Consider the following 18,561-nt stretch of genomic DNA (forward strand, 5'->3'; position numbering starts at 1 on the left):
TAACGGCATTTTAGTAAGCTACCGTTTAACGGCAGTTTAAGTACAACCTTTTAAATATACAGTTTTCTGTTCCAAAGAAAAAAACCAGCTATATTCAGCAATAAACTCACCACAAGAGTATAGATATGCATTAATAAAAAATGAATTTAGGTTACATCATATCGTAAAAAAACAACATAAAATTTATAAGAGTACACACTAGTATAGTAAAGACCACGAATGTTTGGGAGTGATTCATCGGTCGCTACCATGTGAACTAATCTGTTCAAGGTCACATAAAACTTAATTCCAGTGCCGTGGTGTTTCAAGTCATATAATAATCAATATATAATCTGTTGTAATTTGTTGTTGTAACTGTCAAAGTCTTGTCAAAACATATATTTGGTTATAAATATAAAATGGAATGCCCCATTGGTCGCATTGCAAGCACACCAATGAACTGACGCACAAAAACGAATCAATCAAAGAAACGCGATATAGTATCGTCTTTGTCAATCACGCTAACATTTTAGAATAAGTAGGAGGAGCGCAGGCAGATGATTAGACCGGGCCTTTAAAAACCTACGTCTGCGGTAAGAATTTACGTTTTTAATGTAAAAATGATAGCGCGCGTGTCGATTCTAACTTCATCAAGCGATGAATCACTCCCAAACATTCGTGGCGTTTACTATACAAAAGGTTCTGCAACAAACAATCCTTAACTTACATATTGCTTGAGCCAGAGTTATATAACATCGATCGGTTAAAGGAGTGATAGCCAAACGTTCGGTAATTCCAAGGTATTCATTCTGATATAGAAATATGACGTCGGTAATTCGGACAATAACGTCATCATTTTCAATATTGTAATAGAAGCGACACTGAGCCTGCCACTCAAAATCTAATAAAGACTTGACTCGCAATTTACAGATATTGTCGAAAATATCCCTGAAATATTAGTCATAGTATATTTGTGAACAATTTAGGTATAATATCATCTAAAACCTTTGGTGAACATGAATAGTGACCATCGTTTCATAGTGCGTTCTCAGCATTTTGCTTAAGTCCTTGGATGTTAAATCAATTAGAGAATTAAGTAAATCTAGGAATCTTTGATTGGTTATACGCATTGCCATTTTGTCCACTCGAGCTCTTTTAATTGCAATCTCAGCTTCTTTGGTCCATAACACCTGGATACCCACCAAAGCCGCCTAAAAAATGTTTTGTAATACGACGTGTAGAGCAGGAATATAAATAGTGATGCAGTGTTCCAAAAAAGCTCCATACCAAATTCTCTACAGGGCAGTTGAAATGCGACTGTTTTACGGTTTGCTACTAAAAGGCGCACCAAATTTCTCAAAACTACACATGTCAATAACACGACTGTTGAACGCGACCAAAACGCTGGAATGCTGGATTAGACGCAGTGCTGAGACTTAGTAAAAAAACTTGAATTATGCGGCTTTTTTTGTGAGAGCTACCGGCGCTGCGTTAATAAAGAGATGGCTATGTACGTTAATCGAAAGGCAGTATTTGCGATAGTCTATTGTTTACACGGAGTATAGAAAATTTTTGCCACAGCTTGTTTACTGCCAGTAGTATTTGTGTGTTTTTTAAATCATTTATTATTAAATAGAGGGAAATGCGACAGACAAAAAAGGTCAAAAGTTAGTAGAAATCCAGATAAATGGAAGTGATTTCCAAAAAATCTCGTGACGAGGTAAAATTACAGTCTATTGTGGCTATGATTGACGTACATAGTCATCTCTTTATTGCGCTACCAGAGCTGCGGGTAGCTCTCGCAAAAAAAGCCGCATAATTCAAGTTTTTTTTAAGCTAAAACAATGCAATATTTTGAAAAAAGAACTACATTATAACCAGGAGATATCGGCAATGATAATGTTCTTGTCATTTGATCAAAGTTCAGAATTTATTTTCTGTAAAAATAGCACTAAAACTAAAACCAAAGCTAAAAACGGCGAGCGTTGTACTGACCATTTTTTTATTTATACTCGTTATTACTGCTAGCATAAACCGATAGACCTAAATTTTGAATATGTTGTAACTAAATGTATAACTAATTAAATGATAGTATTCATATCTGTCAGTTTTAAAATTTATAACAGAGATTTTTATGTCAAAGTTATAATATGCTCGGGCAATGTAAACAAATCGAAAATATACAAATGCAGTCCATGTTATTTAATATACAAATAATGAATAGTGGTACATAAGATAATGGGTAAAATGTAAAATATATATATTTTAAATTTTGGGGTTTGAAAATCGATCTACCCTATCTTTACAGCACCCTGTCAATTTTCCTAAAACGTTATGTTTCGTTCAGAACCATGTCTCATGATCAGTTTGTTTTTTGACTCATGTCAACAATGTTTACTTAATTTTTAAACTAAAATGAACTTGCCACAAGATGTTATTCATATATTTTTTTAAGTAATTATTGTTACCACAACTGTCTAGCCGGTGTGGACTCGACCTAACCTCACGATATGGCCCGCCCTCGGAAACATTTGCTGCATATCGTAGACACCGCATAGTTCATCGTTCGAGAAGTATCGATTACCCATAAATGGGGTATGTATATACGATATATATATATATATACCTATATATATATATAACGATCTATATACTATATCTAGATTTCTTTATGTAGGTATAAATATACAGCAGTAAATGGAAGTGAGTTCATAAATATACAGTTGACGAGCTAAAATTACAAAATAAATTCTTAGTTATGATCGTTTGTAAATAGTTCTATAAGTCGTTTATCGTTATTAGTTTTGTTAATTAGTGTTAAATAAATAGTGTTTAAATAAATTGTGACTTTCTATCCACACGGAACCGACGAAAACGTAACAATTGGTGTCAAGTGTGGCGTGTGATAGACTAGAAGAATGGCTCTGAAAAAATTGTTGAAAGACTTGAAAGTGTCGAACTGAAATGCATATTGGAAGAGAGAGAGAGAGAGTGCGAGACAGATGGAAAGAAAAAGCATTTTGCAAGCTAGACTGAGAGACGTTTTGGTGGAAGAAGGTGAGGATCCTGACACATTTACTTCAAGCTGGAAGGTGAAACAATGCACTATTCATTGAAAAATTTACTACAATTTAAACAGACAATTTGAATGATAATGTTCTTGTCTTTTGATTAAAGTTAGAAGATAAAATCAGTGATAAAATAGCAGAGAATTCTCAAAACCAAAGACAGTTTGAAAGATAAAATTATGGCGAAATTCCAGGATTTAATTAGTATTTATAGAGGATAAAATCATAGAATAATTCTATAGACCTAAATTTTGACAAATACTGTTGTAGAAGAAATGTATAACTAATTAAATTATAGTATTCATATCTACAGTTTTTAAAGATTTATAACAGAGATTGAGGAAGATGTAAATAGAATATGCTCGAAAATTTAAACAAGAAATAGAAAAGGCCAATAGTCCAAAATGTCAAGAAACATCGGAGGCGCTAAAACTCATGAAAATAAGTATATCTCAAAGTCAACACGCTACGATAATTATTAACCACAGTTTGACGGAAAAACCGCTTGGGCCAATTATTTTTGCCAGTTTGAGGCCGCTGCGAGAGTTTGAACGGATGGACAATCGCTGAAAAGGTTACTGCTTTGACTGTCGCACTGCGAGGATGCGACTGATATCGGTGCGTCGCTGTCACCATACGGAACAGCCCGAGATTATCAGTAATTGGTACGTTGTGTAGAAAATCCGGACGCTCAAGCTCATTTGGAACATGTTATCATTCCCAGCTTATTAAACAGCATTAAAAGAAGAGTGAGTCTCTGCAGGAGTCTTTACAGCACTCTGCAGGAAGCCGACGTAGCCGTTATGTTCGCCTTCAGTACCCTGTCTACGCCAGAGAATGTTTTGGAGCTCATGGCAGTACAGGCTTTTATTGATGGTTTACGTACAAAATGAACAAGGCAAACATACTTTTTTGCTCATCCATAATAACAAAGTAGATGCCCTAGCACGTGCCCTGGAATTTGAGGCCGCGAAAGAATGCTCAAAAGTCTCTATCTTTTGATGATGGCCAAAATGATGGATATTCGGACGATTCTTGAAGAGGATTGTGCAAAAAGTACTGGATCAGTATATGAGCAGAAGGGGGACCGATTCGCTGTTGGAATTGTGGACAGATGGGAAATCGGCAAACCGAAGATCTTGCAAATGACCAAATCAGTGATCCAGAGTTGGGCTTGGTCATTAACTGGAAAAACGCGGACCAGAGACCAACGTGGAGGAAGTTTGCAGATATTCGCCGAACGTGAAGTCGTACTGGTCCCAGTGGAATTCATTGGTAATAGATAACGGATTACTTCGCCGTGTGATTGAGAGACCAGAGGGACAAGAAGAGAGAAGGCAGATCGTCATTCCAAAGAAGAGGGTCCCGGAAGTCTTGGCGGAAGTTCACAATGGAACCAGCGGTGGACTTCAGTATGGGAGGCTTAAAAGACACTTGGCAAGCTGCGTGAACTGTTCTACTGGGTGAACTGCAAATCGTTCAAATGTGATAATCCTGTGGTAAGAAATGTGACATCCTGACACTTGGCTGACATTGACCACAAACAGTTCGTGGTAAAATATTATGCGCCATCAACAAATAATTTAAGTTTTTTATTCGAACGATTCTACGATCGACGTGGCCTGGTCCTTTCCCCGGAGACCTGAAGCCTGCAGTACAAATTACATTGTTATAAATAATGGATTATCGATCAAGAAATGAGGAATAGGCCTACGATATGCCAAATCAAGAAAACGATTGCTGAAAATGTATTAGAAAACATTGACTCGTCCACAAATTCGTGAAAATAAATTAGTCCAGATGTTTGTAAAAAGGTCTCTAATTATTTTGAGAAGTTTCCTCGTAGTAATTTTCAGGTTTGTAATATGTATGTGATAATAAATAGATTAAAACTTATATTTCAGGAAACAGCGTGGGCATTACAGATTGTTGTAAATCCAGTTTTTCAAAATATAATGAAGGTTTAAAACAGGTTTAAAAAGTTGAGTTAGTAGAGAAGACCTAAATAAGGTAATGTTGGTAATGGGGGACCAAAGATCAAATAACACTTGAAATATTAATTGTAAGTAGTTTTATGAATCTGTTTGATATCTATTGCATTGTTTTATATTTTTTGAAATATATATTTTTTTTACTTTTACAGGATACACAAAGAATAATAAAAAATACAGTTACTCACTAGAACCACTCAACCGTTATTTGGCCAAAGTAGTTCCTGACCACCAAAGACCAAGCCAAACCAAAAATTACCTGTTCCTGTTTTACCGGTATTCCGTCCAAGATTCCAAGGGCAAAGTCCAGCCAGCATCGTTAAGCAGAAGGACATTGTATAGTACCTTGTGATCTGAAGTTTGGTTGCCGACCGGGAGAAGATGTCGCTGGAAGATTATGTCCACAGACTACGTCAAAGGATGGACGACATCCATCAGCGAGTCCGCTTAAATATTCAAAGCGCTAGTGACCGAATGAAGGAGCACTACGACATTCAAGCTAAGCATGGGGGATACCAACCAGGGGAATTTGGTGTGGCTGTACAACCCGCAGAGACGTCGTGGATTATCTCCGAAGCTACAATCTCGTGGGAAGGCCCATACGAAGTCATGGATAGGATTAATGACGTCGTATACCGTATCAGAAAATTGCCAAAAGGGTAGTCCATTTCAACCGTTTGAGCCCCTACCAAGGCGAAATAGAAGATCGTGCTGGGACCGTGAGAACCTGCAGCTTTGATCCCCCTGATTCGAGATGTCCTTTGACGATTTCATGGCCCGATACAACAGCAGTGAGAAGGCTCGCTATGGGTGTAAATTCAAAGAAGATCAACGAGACCTCTTTTCCGTGCCTCCTGATTATTCGCTCATTGTGTGGCTCGAGATTTGCGGATGTCCAGAGGAATCGCTGCGACGTTCAATGAGAAGTTTGGGCGTGTCGGAGAACTACGCCGACAGGATCCAGAGGTTGGAAGCGTCTTGAGGCTAACCGACAATGCACATGGTCAAGCAAGGCACATCTTCTACCTGGTCACCAAAGAATGGTCCCCGAGTAAGCCGACTTATCTCAATCTATGGAAGACCCTGATTGAACTGAGAGAAGCCCTGCTAAACAACAACATTGCACGATTAGCCATTCCGAAGCTGTGGACGCGATGGTTTGAGTTGGCGTAAAATTTAGTACATGATTCCAAGTCTATAGTTCAGATTTACATAATCGAGATCCTGTTTCTGGCATACAAAAATAAGCTAATATCGGGAGACAAACATTTACTGCTATTTCTACCAGACTTCGCACAAATGTACCAAAGGGCCAGCTTTGCAAATATTCTGATTATTAAAGTTAGCATGGATGATTATGTATGTTTTATTTTTTAATAAAGTATATTTAATGAGTTTTTGAGTATTTCTTTTTCCCTCAGAGGATTGTGTTCTAATCTTTATATATACATTTTCATAAATTATATTTACAAAATTTATTACCTTTTATAACTTTTGATAAAGACTTTGTAGTTGGATACAGTTTAACAGTATATATTATTATTATTATAAAAAACTATTTAAATAAGATGTTTGAAAATATATAGCTGTTTTTGCACACATTAATTCAATTTGTGATTAACAGTTCTGAAATAAAATGCCTAAGAAGGGGGCAGTGTTGCGAGCCGGTGTGGACTCGACCTAACCTCACAATATGGCCCGCCCTCGGATGACCTTTTTTAACATCGCATAGACACCGCAACGATTCATTCGTTCGAGAAGAATCGAGACCCACTAGAATGGACTAGTACATACGAGAACATTCGAAATATTCTTATGCGCCTAATCTTGGACTATTCTAGATTTCTTTTGATATCAAGTATAAACAGCCGGCGGCAAATTCACTTCCTATAGTTATAACGTATACAGTTGACGCGCTATAATTCACAGGGGAGTTAATATTCTTAGTTATAAAGTTTGTAAATAGTTCTATAAGTCGTTCTCTTCGGATATTAGTTAAAATACCTTTAGTCTTAAATAAATAGTGTTTAATAAATTATGACTTTCTATCCATGACAACCGACGAATAACGTAATTTTAATTGAATATGGTTTTCCCTGAAAAAGATTGTTAACCAAAGTCATTAATCTTTTGATGATGGCCAACGCCAACTGAATATTCATTTAAAAAATTGACCAATTTTTTCGTAACTAGGTCACAATATTGAGGAACTTTTTAACGATATGAACCGACATCTACAGACAGTTAGGTATAGCAGCCGGGGGAGACAATACAAAGTATTAGAGTATTATTTACAAGTTTTTGTTTGTTTGTACACTTAGTTTTTACAGTTACTATTTTATAATAATATCCTAAGTTCTGTTAGTGTTACTAATATTTATTAAAACCAAGCCTGTATAACTAACTTTTTACCGTTTTTTAAATTTTAATACTGTTATACATATATAGTTATTTTAATAGAGTTCTAGTCAGATATTAAAAATTAACATCACAAAGTAATGATAGTTGAAAAAATTGCAAATTGTTGGTGGCAAGTTCATTTAGGTCTTAAAAAATTAACCAATTTGTTGACATGAGACAAAAAACAAAATGCTCAGGAGACATGGTTCTGACAAAAAAATAATGTTTTAGGAAAAGTTACTCATGAAATTATTGCACAGGGTGTTTTAATGTTAAGGTAGAAAACAATCCTTCAATTAACCCTGTATAATCAGCCAAACACTAAAGTTAATAAAAAAACTGAGTTTACGAATAAAAGTTGATAGGTTTATATTCAATTTCATAAAAAAATCACGAAAATCGAACTGAAATTAAAAAAATATAAAACTTTAAATTTGGCGAAAAAAATCTCCGTTGCATTTTTTTTTCATCTGAGTGTATTTTTAGAATACAATTCTCTTGAATGGATATTTTATGACAAATTCACTGAAATGCAAAATACTATTATTGCATATAAAAAACAACTTTAGTGTAAATATAAATTTAAATCACCCTGTATACCTACAAAAATATTTTTGAAATGTGCTCTGTATGCTCTGTATTGCCCACCTGCGTTACAAAAATATTGGAATGAACATATCAAGTAGGAAACTTGACATAAAGATTTTTCGTAATACTGAGTATATTAAATATATTTAAAACAATTATTTATTTGATTAAAACTCTCTATTTTTATAGTTTTAATCAACTGCTGATGATGGTAACATGGTTAGCAAAACGAGCGTCTAGTGCAAAAGTAAAGTGTTTTTGTGTATTGTGGTGAATTAATTTTTTATTTTAATATTAAGCTTACCTGTCCACAATAGGCAGTCATTCCGGTAATAAAATCATAATCTGGATCAACCAGACATTGCGCTTGGGCGGCAATAACTCCTTTCACCGTTTCCCGAACCATAAAAAGTAAACTGTTCAACCAGAATTCAACACCGCCTTGGCAAACGACGGGTTTTTCAAAAACTACTTTCTCGCCAAGATTGGAATTCATACATACTATAGTATCGATTTTCTTTTCATCAAAATCAACCTAAAAAAATATAGTAGAGAGCCTATTTCAATCGCAAGTTCAATAAAATACGGTAGTTTGACACAAAGATACTGTATGATCGAATAAAAACGGCGTCAGCGATGGCTATGAAATGAAGATCGCTGTCATTTTATATGTAAAATTATATGGGAAATGTCATCGATCGTCACTCCATAGCCATCGCTGACGCCGTTTTTATTCGATAATACGGCATAATTTTGAAATTGTCAGGGTATATCTTTGAATAAAACGATTAAGGAAGGAGCATATCAAAAAACCTCAAGCGAAAAAGCTCGAGCGCAATGGGGACCAAAAAAGGCCGACTTAAATTCCGGTTTATCAGTGCCCTTCTAATTTTACTCAAAACTAAGTAGTATAGCTAGCGGGATACTAAATCAATTTTTGCTCGATAGCATGTTTTCCATCAGCATCGATCCATGAGCCGAAGAAGTATTGACCTTGATTAATTTGAAGGTTATTTCTAAAGAAATAATTCTTGTGTGTGTAGTCCTTGTATGGTAAATACCAGAGACTGTTGAAAAGAGCTTTAATGTAATGGTGTTTAATAAATTGTGCATATTGCCTCCCCACATATACCCATAAAATATTTTGTTTCTACATTTTTCCGTTTTCGTATAATCAACCGAGGCAAATGAGGTGCGCCACCCTGTATATCTATCCACTTTGTCTGATGAACATCACTGTATAAATTGAAATTGACATGTATGCTGTGATTTTGATTCACCCTGCATAAGTAAATCACTTTTTAGGGAAACATCAAATTAAAAAATTACATATAAAACATTTACGAGTAGTAGAAAGAATTTTTCCTCTCAAATTTTAGTGGTTTCAAACAGTAGATATTTATTTTCCTTACCGAATATACAGCGTCAAACAAACTGAGCAGATGAGCTTGTATAGAGGTTGGATCCGAACTCTGACCAAGGATTTCTAAGAGCACCGGATCGGAGATGAAGAAGAAACGTGGGAAACATAATCTTTTGGACTCTAAAAAGCATAACTTGATGTCATTAATTTTTATTTGGTTATGAAAATGTAGTTTTAGCCTACCCAAATATCCAGTTAAACTCTTCTGACAAGTTTCGAGTTGTTCCAAAAGATGAGGTAATAACTGACCCATAGTTTCATCCCCAGTACAACATTCTACAGCGTTTGGTATCTCATGAGCTCTGGTCATTATCTTTATCCACGATTTGTCGATGTTCTAAAAGAAATACACATTAAGGTGATGTTCAGCGAGCGACTTATATGGTTTTTTTTACATTAAATCGTTTGGCTTCTTGGGGCAACTGTCTGGCTATATCACCTCCAACAAAAACAGCTTCAAGATATACCCACAAATTTTGTACGATCAACCATCTTTCAAGAATCTCCGATGTAGTCACAAGCTTGTGTACCCAAAGCTGAATATCCTTCTTGAATGGGGCGTTGTATCTAAGATGTAGTTTAATTTTTTTTTTAACTAGATTAATTTATTAATTTAAACTAAAAGCACGTTCATATTCGCACCGCTGCACAGTGGATCGACCTAATGCAATTTGCTGGACATTCAGCAATTATGCAAAATTCCTAACTTGAGACACTTTTTTGAATGAATGTTTTCTAAGATATTCAAATTTGTTAAAAATAGTCATAACTTTATTATAGATAACTTTCGACTACATCGATGTCTGGTTTTTCAAAAATGTGCATTTTAAACAAATCGCTGTAACTTTTTTGCTACGGAAAATTTTGTATTTTTATGAAAACAATTCCAAAGCAGCTTTTTACGTAGAATTTAATGGTTTAAGTATAATTTTTTAAAATTAATAATTTAAGTGTTATCAACAGAAAAATTGATTTTTTATTTAGGACACTCTATATGTTTTTAATTACGAGAACTTAAAATTACCTTTCCAAAAATATAGCACACTTGATATTTTGTTATAGTCCCCTTCGAAATACAAAATTTTTAAAAGTTCGCCACATTTAACTAGTAGGCTTTGAACAGCTTTGGACACCGCCTCAGAACGCTGAAGTTATCAGCAATTTTTTTCAGTAAAATTCGCCGGACTTAACGCCTATGGATTTTTATCAGCGAAGAATAAAGGTTCTTATTTTTATATTGCCCCTATAATCTAGACAAGAATTAAAAGTACTTAGCGGTTATGCGAGAGTATCTTTCACCCTCACTGAGTTAATGAATTTCGCGAGAAATGTTCAAAAACAGTCCCGGCTGTCCATAACAGAAGACGATCGACATGTCGAATACCCGTGGCAATATCTCATGTCTTTTGGTTTGCTATTTATTTTTATTGTTATTAGATATAGCTTAAATGTGTTGATGTTGTTAAATATAGTTTAAATTGTTATAAAATTCTGCATATCTCATTGGAAATATTATTTTCGTTTTAATTGCTGCTCACAGATAGATTTTTTTGCAATACAGGCCGGCGCAGTTCAAAGCCTACTTATTTAAAGTGGGGAAATTTAAAAAACTCCATATCTCGAAGAGGAATAGAGCAAAATATCAAGTATGCTATATTTTTGAAAAGGTAATTTTAAATTGTTCACAATGAATTAAAAATATACAGGACGTCCCATAAAAAATCAAATTTTCTGTTGGTGTTTCTTAAATTATTAATTTAAAAAAATATATAATTAAACCATTAAATTCTACGTAAAAAGTGTTTTGGGTTTTCATAAAAATACAAAATTTTTCATAGCAAAAAAGTTACAGCGATTTGTTAAAAACGCACATTCTTCAAAAACACCCCGTAACTCCGAAACGGTAACAGATATCGATGTGCGATTTTCACACAAAATCTTTTTGGTAAAAATTAAGCTCCAGACACCGATATTAGTTTTCGTCTATCTCCTATAGAAAAGGGTGTTTCCCTTTAAAAGCGTCTAACTTGGCCCACCCTGTACATAATTAACCACAAGAAAGATTAGATATCTCGTCCATATTTTTGAAAAAACACTCAACGCCTACCTATTACTTAGTAACGAATTCATAATCATCAAGCTATCTTCGAGAGTAGTGATAATTTCCCCCGTTTCAGTTCCTTTCAAAAGTAATTCTCCTCTAGACTTGAAGCTGGAAAACGATAATTCGACAACTGCCCAATCGGCAATGACCTGTTTTAATTTGGCCTCTATATCCTTCTCCTTTACTGCACTGATACAAATGTCTTCTACGTCGTCTTTATTCTTTAAGAGAGGCGCTTCCATCACATTTCTCAATGTAAAGGTAGGAGAATCCACATCAAATTGGTAGCCAGTTAAATTCGTCAAACGTTTCCAGTGTCTCTCTTTCATAGCCTAAAATGCAAAAAAATACAATTCTTGTTTTTAACTACGATGAAATTTATTAATATGTTTAATTATCGTCACAGAACTCTTTATTCAATTTGATATAATATAATCAACTAACAACTATGAAAATTTGTTTAGCAAGAGAAAAGTCCATTTAGATCTTTGAATAAGAAGACTAAGGAAGGAGCATATCAAAAATCTTAGGTCCACCGCGATAGGACTCAAATATGGCCGACTTAAATTCCGGTTTATCAATGCCGTTTTAATTTTATTTAAAAAATATAAAACTATGATGTAGAGTAGCCGTGGGGTAGACTCAATAATTGTTTTTATTTTACGCTGTGAATAAATGTTGGTAGTTATTAAAATTGTTATAAAATATATTATTATAATAAAAATAGATAAGTTTTAATAATTATTTATTAACACAAACATCCGATACGCTACTGAAGCAGGTAAGTCAAATTGACGTATCTAAATTCTTTGACATCTAATCTTTGACAAGTAGTAAATAAAAGCAAAAATGCAAGAAAAAATATATAATTAGTTAATTTAAGTGAATTTCATAAATGATCGGTTAACTACACGTATGTATATTACATAGTCACTTACTAGAGAAAAGTTGTTCCATTATTTCACTTGATTTTTGCCGAGATCTACCGCACGCTACACAACCAACTATTTTAGAGTCGTTTTCGATAAATCGCGATAGTGTCACTGTTAATTTAAGTTCTGCCACAATTTCCATCTAGATTTACTACCTTTATACAACTATCAGTAGTAGAATAAATAATAAATAACATAAAATAAGCTCCGTAAAGACTGACAAATCCACAAAATTTCAAATCAAATTCAAATGTGTCAAATGAATCGTCAAACAAAACTGTCAAGGATCCCCATAAAATAATTAACTAGAAAGAAGTGTTAACTCTGTGTTAAATCGTGGAAACACGGTACGCCACCGAAAGCCTTCGTTGTCGTCTGGAAAACTAATTCCTAATTTTCCAATTGACAGGTTGACGTAATAAGGACATGATGGCGTAATTTTCATTTCCGTTTCCGGTTATTCAATGGCGGGCCCTCTTTCAATTCAAATGTATTTTGTATTTTTTCTTTTCATAAATAAAACCAAAAAATAATTTATTCACATATATTTATTTGAAATATGAAACAACGTGACTAAATAAATATAAAAATATAGAGGATTGTATTGTTTCAATACCAATTAGTTAATTATATGCACTTTTAACGTAAATTAGTTAAGGTATAAGCATGACTTACAGTAATTTGTAAATAAACACACGTATTCGCAGACTTCAAGGACAGAAAACGGACACAGGTACATGAAAACGGGAGCCTTATACAAAAACCTGAAAACAGAAAAACAAATTTTTTTATACTAAAATTAACAATGTAAAAATATCAATAGGTATAAAATATAAATATACTGTTTAAAAAAAGCGTCCATTATTCCCAAAGAGACCAGAGGCCCGATTCTGTAAACACTTCTCTTGATGAGTCACTCATCAATCGTATACAAATAGCATAGGCTAGACAGGAAATTTCTTGCTACGGAGCTTAGAGAATCCCACTGCTGGCTTATAAATCAAAAAGAAGCAAAAAGAGACTTTTAGTCGGATAACATAATCAGATTATCAGTCCGATTTATTGTATTATTGACAATAAATCGTACATACTGGAGATAACTAATGTTGGCTATAGTTAAAAATGATCTTACCTTGCTGTAAATTGTTTCCATTTTCAAAAAAATCGCAGATCAAAGAGATTATAACACCATTTTCTTGCATCTAAAAAATGTAAAAACAGTGTTTATTTACTACCCATTTTTCATATACATGGGACATACCTACTACTGCAGAAACGTCATTTTCTCCAGGATTCTTCATGTAATATATATTTTATATACTTTATTACCTTTATATTTATAAATTTCAGCCGAAATATTAAATTGAACTTCCAAAACGAAACTAAACGGAATTAATTAAAATGGCGTCGAATATTTTCTAATTCGTTCTAGAACAAATCTGAAGTTGTCTCTGTAACTGAAATCTGTCAATTCTAAACTGTGAAGTTAGACAATAGTTAGACAAAAACAATGCTGTCCTTGTCTAGGCGGCCATACTTGTCGTGAGGAGAATGACAGGAATGACACTAATGACTGTTTCCAATTTTCCTATTTCACTGTCACCCCCCTGAGGGTGCAGCCACACTATCCTAAAAACGGCGTATCGGCGTAACGGCGTAACGACCTTGTATCGATTTCCAGTAATTCTATTGGCTGAAATTTTTGACAGATAAATGTTTCAGCCAATAGAATTACTGGAAATCGATTCAAGGTCATTGCGCCGTTACGCCGATACGCCGTTTTTAGGATAGTGTGGCTGCACCCTGAGGATCCCCACACTAGAGTCCTTTTTCCGCCCACCATGCATGAATACATGGATTTTAGCTGGACAACATCCAAAAAATTTACAAAAATATAATATCTCGCTATACAGGATGTTTCAAATTCGACTCTCGCCATTGGTATCTCGGAACGGTAAGAGATATAGGATGGTTTAAACTGTGACAAAGTTGCCTGTTAATAAACCCAATGATAATTCGATTAGTACGACCTTATAGTTCGATTAGTATAGACCTTATCTTTGTCATTTCCGGAAATATGACAGGAAAACTGAAATTTGCGGTATTCGTTTAAGTATATTTTAACACTCCAAAAAAGTCCTATATGGATATTCCGCCACTGCAAAAAAAAACCCAAAAAAAATGAACACACACTAAACCAATGAATATTGGACAACAAACAAAAAATTTAATATACAAAATACCATGCGAATGTGACAAATTTGATATTAGTGAAACATCTAGACCCTTAAACGTTTGAATTAAAGAACATAATAGATTTTAACAAAGCAAAAATTATAATGAAAGAAGCAATAGCCTCTACTACTAAAAGAAAAATAAAAGAGGCATTTTTAATACAATCTAATAGAAATAATTGTATTGCTCATGGATCTGTAGATGTTAGTAATGTATGGCAATCGCTTCTTTGATTTTAAAGAACATAACATAAATAAACATAAAATACGTAAAAATTAAAAACATATTAAAAATAAATATATACAAAGTTACAAGCTTTTTTGTTTTACCTTATTAAGTAATTGTTAACAGGGAGTAATTGTTAACTTTGAAGTTTAACTCCATATAATGTCATTTTAACAGTACGTCAACGGTTTTTGTAGACGTATCTGTTTAAAAAAAAACTACAGTGTTCTCGAATAGTTGCATTTAATATTTAAAATAGTTTTTTTTCTTTGTTCTTTGTATTTTTTCCTTCCAACGAAGGAAAGATATAAACTTTCCGAAACGTTGAGCATTTTTTGTCCGTTAGGCAAATTTGTTTATTGGTAGACCACTGCTGACAATTACTCTCCGTTGGATTAACACAGCAAAACTATTTTATTTTGTAGATTTCCTTGCAGTGGCGAAATACCCATATAAAACTTTTTTGGAGAGATGAATCCCCCACATAGATATAGACAATTTTTATGTTTTAACATTTAGAAAAAAAAAACGCTGTGTCTAGATGCACGTTAACGTGTACTAAAAATAAAACTTCAGTGCACGTGAAACGGGTATTTCGCGTATAATTTAAACAAAAAAAAAATAACCCCAGAGATTAACTAACGCAATCAATTGATTGCTATTACCGACAGCTGCAAAAAAATAATAAAAAATAAAACAACTGTAAAAAATAAAAAAGTTCTACCTTTCTCGGGGATCGATCCTAGGACTCCTCGCTCCCGAAACGACCGCTTCAGCCACAGAGCCACAGGCTGCTTACGTAACCAGGCTATAGATAGGCATTACTTAGTGCGGAAAGCTTTCCGGTTTCTCCGTGTACCTAAATATTATAATAGGGTACACGTTAACGTGCACCTAGAAACACGAAACCGAAAACTCACAACAAAATAAAACAAATATATTTTCGAAAAACCTTTTTAGCTTTCCCTTTTAGTGGCGATGACAAATATCCTTTCATTTTTCTGGGAATTTTTTTATTGGGAGAATAAAGGAACCAAGAAACAGCCTGGCGCATCTCCACCAAAGGGCAAGGGAGACAGAGAGAGCGAGAACATCTCACCTCTACTCCGACAAAGAGAGAAAAAGCCATCCAACATAACACCGGGAGACAAGCAGGGACGTCACCGGATCACCAGCTTTGCCAGAACTCCAATGTAAGGACATCGAGTTGGCGAGTCATCAATTCGAGGGAAGAGGGCCATGGTAATGTCTTCACAATAGGAATTGACCTCAAATCCAAATAGGCAATAGAGAAAGAGAGATATATCCTCTATTATAGATTCGGCATCAGATCGAAGGGAAGACCACGTTAAAGAGGTGGAGAAAATGGAGACAGATCCTCCAGCCTCCACCTCACAGGTACCTCAGCCGGAGCCAAGCTTCTCGACTGTGAAGGACACGAAGGGCCAAACCGCAACCGTGGAAGAGGTTATACCCTCATAGAAGGTAGTTCATGTTCAACAGGAAAATCCCGTGTACGATAAGTTTTAGAATGTATGTTGAGTTATAACACAAGAAAGGGGGACACAATAGATATTTAAGGTAGCGGTGATTAACCTCCCTCTCACTCATTGAACAGTCTACATCTCTTACCATTTCCGAGATCCCAATGGTGAGAGAGTCGCTAAAAAAAGTTTATATTACCAAAACGCTAATAAACCACTACTTTTTTAAATATTTTTTTTTCAATTTGAAAATATTTATAACTAAGAATGCTGAAGTATTCTTCTTAAGGTGCCGTGCAGATTCCTGCGTAGGCGTTCATCTTTTTCTTCTTCATCAGATGGTTCTGTTAACTGCCGCGACTTGGAGTGCTTGGAAGTCCTGTATGCCTGTCCAATGACGAATATTTCTCAGCCAGGATAGCTTCCTTCGTCCTATTCCCCTTTTGCCCCCCTCTATTTTACCCTGGAGAATTAGACGTTGAAAGTGATAGCGTTCTCCACGTAGTATGTGTCCCAAATAGGCTATTTTCCTCTTCTTGATGATTTCGAAGAGTTCACGTTGTTCCAAACGAGCTCTTCTGAGAATGTCTTCATTCCTCACACGGTCGACCCAGGGCACTCTTAGCATTCGTCGTAGGGTCCACATTTCGAAGGCTTCACTTCGGTTTATTGTTGCTACCTTCAGTGTCCATGCTTCCACACCATATAACAAAACGGACCAGACATAGCACCTCACCATTCTGTATCTAAGGCCGCAGTTCAAATTCCTATCTGTGTGAAATCTTCGCAGTCTCAGAAAAGTAGATCTTGCTTGTTCGATCCTGCATTTGATCTCCTGATCCGGATCCCACGTTTCGTTAACCATGCATCCCAAATATTTAAATTGTCTGACCTGCTTGATGACCTCTCCATTTAAGTAAATTCTGGTGTTCGGAATATTTTTTCTGCTAACAGCCATAAATTTAGTTTTTGTAGTATTTATGTTTAAACCCAGTCTTTGACTTTCACTGTTAACCTCATTTAGAAGGATTTGGAAATCATTTGCATTGTCTGCCAATATCACTGTGTCATCCGCATATCGGATATTATTAATTGAAATACCATTTATTTTCAAACCAATGGGACTATCGGAGATTGACTCAGTGAATGCTCTTTCCACATATAAATTGAACAACATTGGAGACAGAATACACCCTTGCCTTACCCCCTTTTTTATTTCAAAATCTTCTGTTACTCCCACGCTATGTATAGGAATTTCAGCTTTTTGGTTCCAATACAAATTACTGATGAGCCTTATAGCTTTTCCATCAAGTCCCAAGTCTCTGAGGTATGATATAAGGAGGTTATGTTTAACGTTATCGAACGCCTTTTCATAGTCTATAAAGCACATGAAGACATCTTTTCTCTGATCTTGGCAATTCTGTACTAAAGTTTGAAGACTGAATATGGCTTCTCTAGTACCAAAGCCGTTCTTAAATCCAAATTGACTTTCTCCACTTACTTCCTCACATTTTTTGTAGAGTCTTGTATGCAGTACCCGTAAAAAAAGCTTAAGAAAGTGGCTCATTAGACTAATAAGACGATACTCTTTACACGAAGTTGCGTTACTTGACTTGGGCAGCGTGATAAACGTAAAACGAAGCCAGTTTAGGGATGTAACCGGTGTCATAGATGTTATTGAAAAGCTGTACTATAGTTTTTAAGTTTTGTTCATTAATTAAGTGGAACGTTTCCGAATACATATCATCAGGCACTGGAGTTTTGTCGTTCTTCATTAATCTAATCGCATGAATAATTTCACTTTCCAATATGCTTGGTCCTGATGGCATGGAAATCTCAGTTGCAGGGTTTTCTGGTCTTTCGTCGTTGAAAAGATTAACGGTATAATTTCTCCAAGTTTGCAATAGTTCTTCTGTTTCCGTTATAATTTTATTTTCATCAGTTTGAAGTGTATTCTAATAATATTTTTGTATTGGACACAATACCTTTCTTCAAAAAAGAAATCATTACCTTATTGGCCATAAGTTCCAATAATGGACAAGTTTCACTGAAATCGTCTATTTTCTTTTTTAAATCTAAGAAGGCGGGCCAATCTTTCATTCCCTTAGGTAATTTACGACAACTACAAATAA

At 34.9% G+C, this 18,561-nt stretch overlaps 1 protein-coding gene across 2 annotated transcripts in view; it reads right to left on the minus strand.

Annotated features, from left to right (window-relative positions):
• The window catches only part of LOC115879908 (dynein heavy chain 8, axonemal), a 145,373-nt gene that overhangs the window by 61,171 nt on the left and 65,641 nt on the right, over positions 1–18,561 (minus strand). For both annotated transcript variants that reach the window (XR_004049777.1, XM_030896955.1), the window contains exons 24-31: positions 18,440–18,551; positions 11,557–11,885; positions 9,845–10,016; positions 9,633–9,786; positions 9,439–9,569; positions 8,331–8,561; positions 985–1,190; positions 707–927 (exon numbers count right to left, since the gene is read on the minus strand). Coding sequence is in view for 1 of the 2 variants with exons in the window: in XM_030896955.1 (XP_030752815.1) it covers positions 707–927; positions 985–1,190; positions 8,331–8,561; positions 9,439–9,569; positions 9,633–9,786; positions 9,845–10,016; positions 11,557–11,885; positions 18,440–18,551 (1,556 nt within the window). In the remaining variant the exon portion in view is untranslated. The remainder of the gene's footprint in view (positions 1–706; positions 928–984; positions 1,191–8,330; positions 8,562–9,438; positions 9,570–9,632; positions 9,787–9,844; positions 10,017–11,556; positions 11,886–18,439; positions 18,552–18,561) is intronic.

This window comes from Sitophilus oryzae, unplaced genomic scaffold (genome assembly GCF_002938485.1).
Source record: "Sitophilus oryzae breed Bouriz unplaced genomic scaffold, Soryzae_2.0 scaffold_158_pilon_pilon, whole genome shotgun sequence".
Classification (NCBI taxonomy): domain Eukaryota; kingdom Metazoa; phylum Arthropoda; class Insecta; order Coleoptera; family Curculionidae; genus Sitophilus; species Sitophilus oryzae.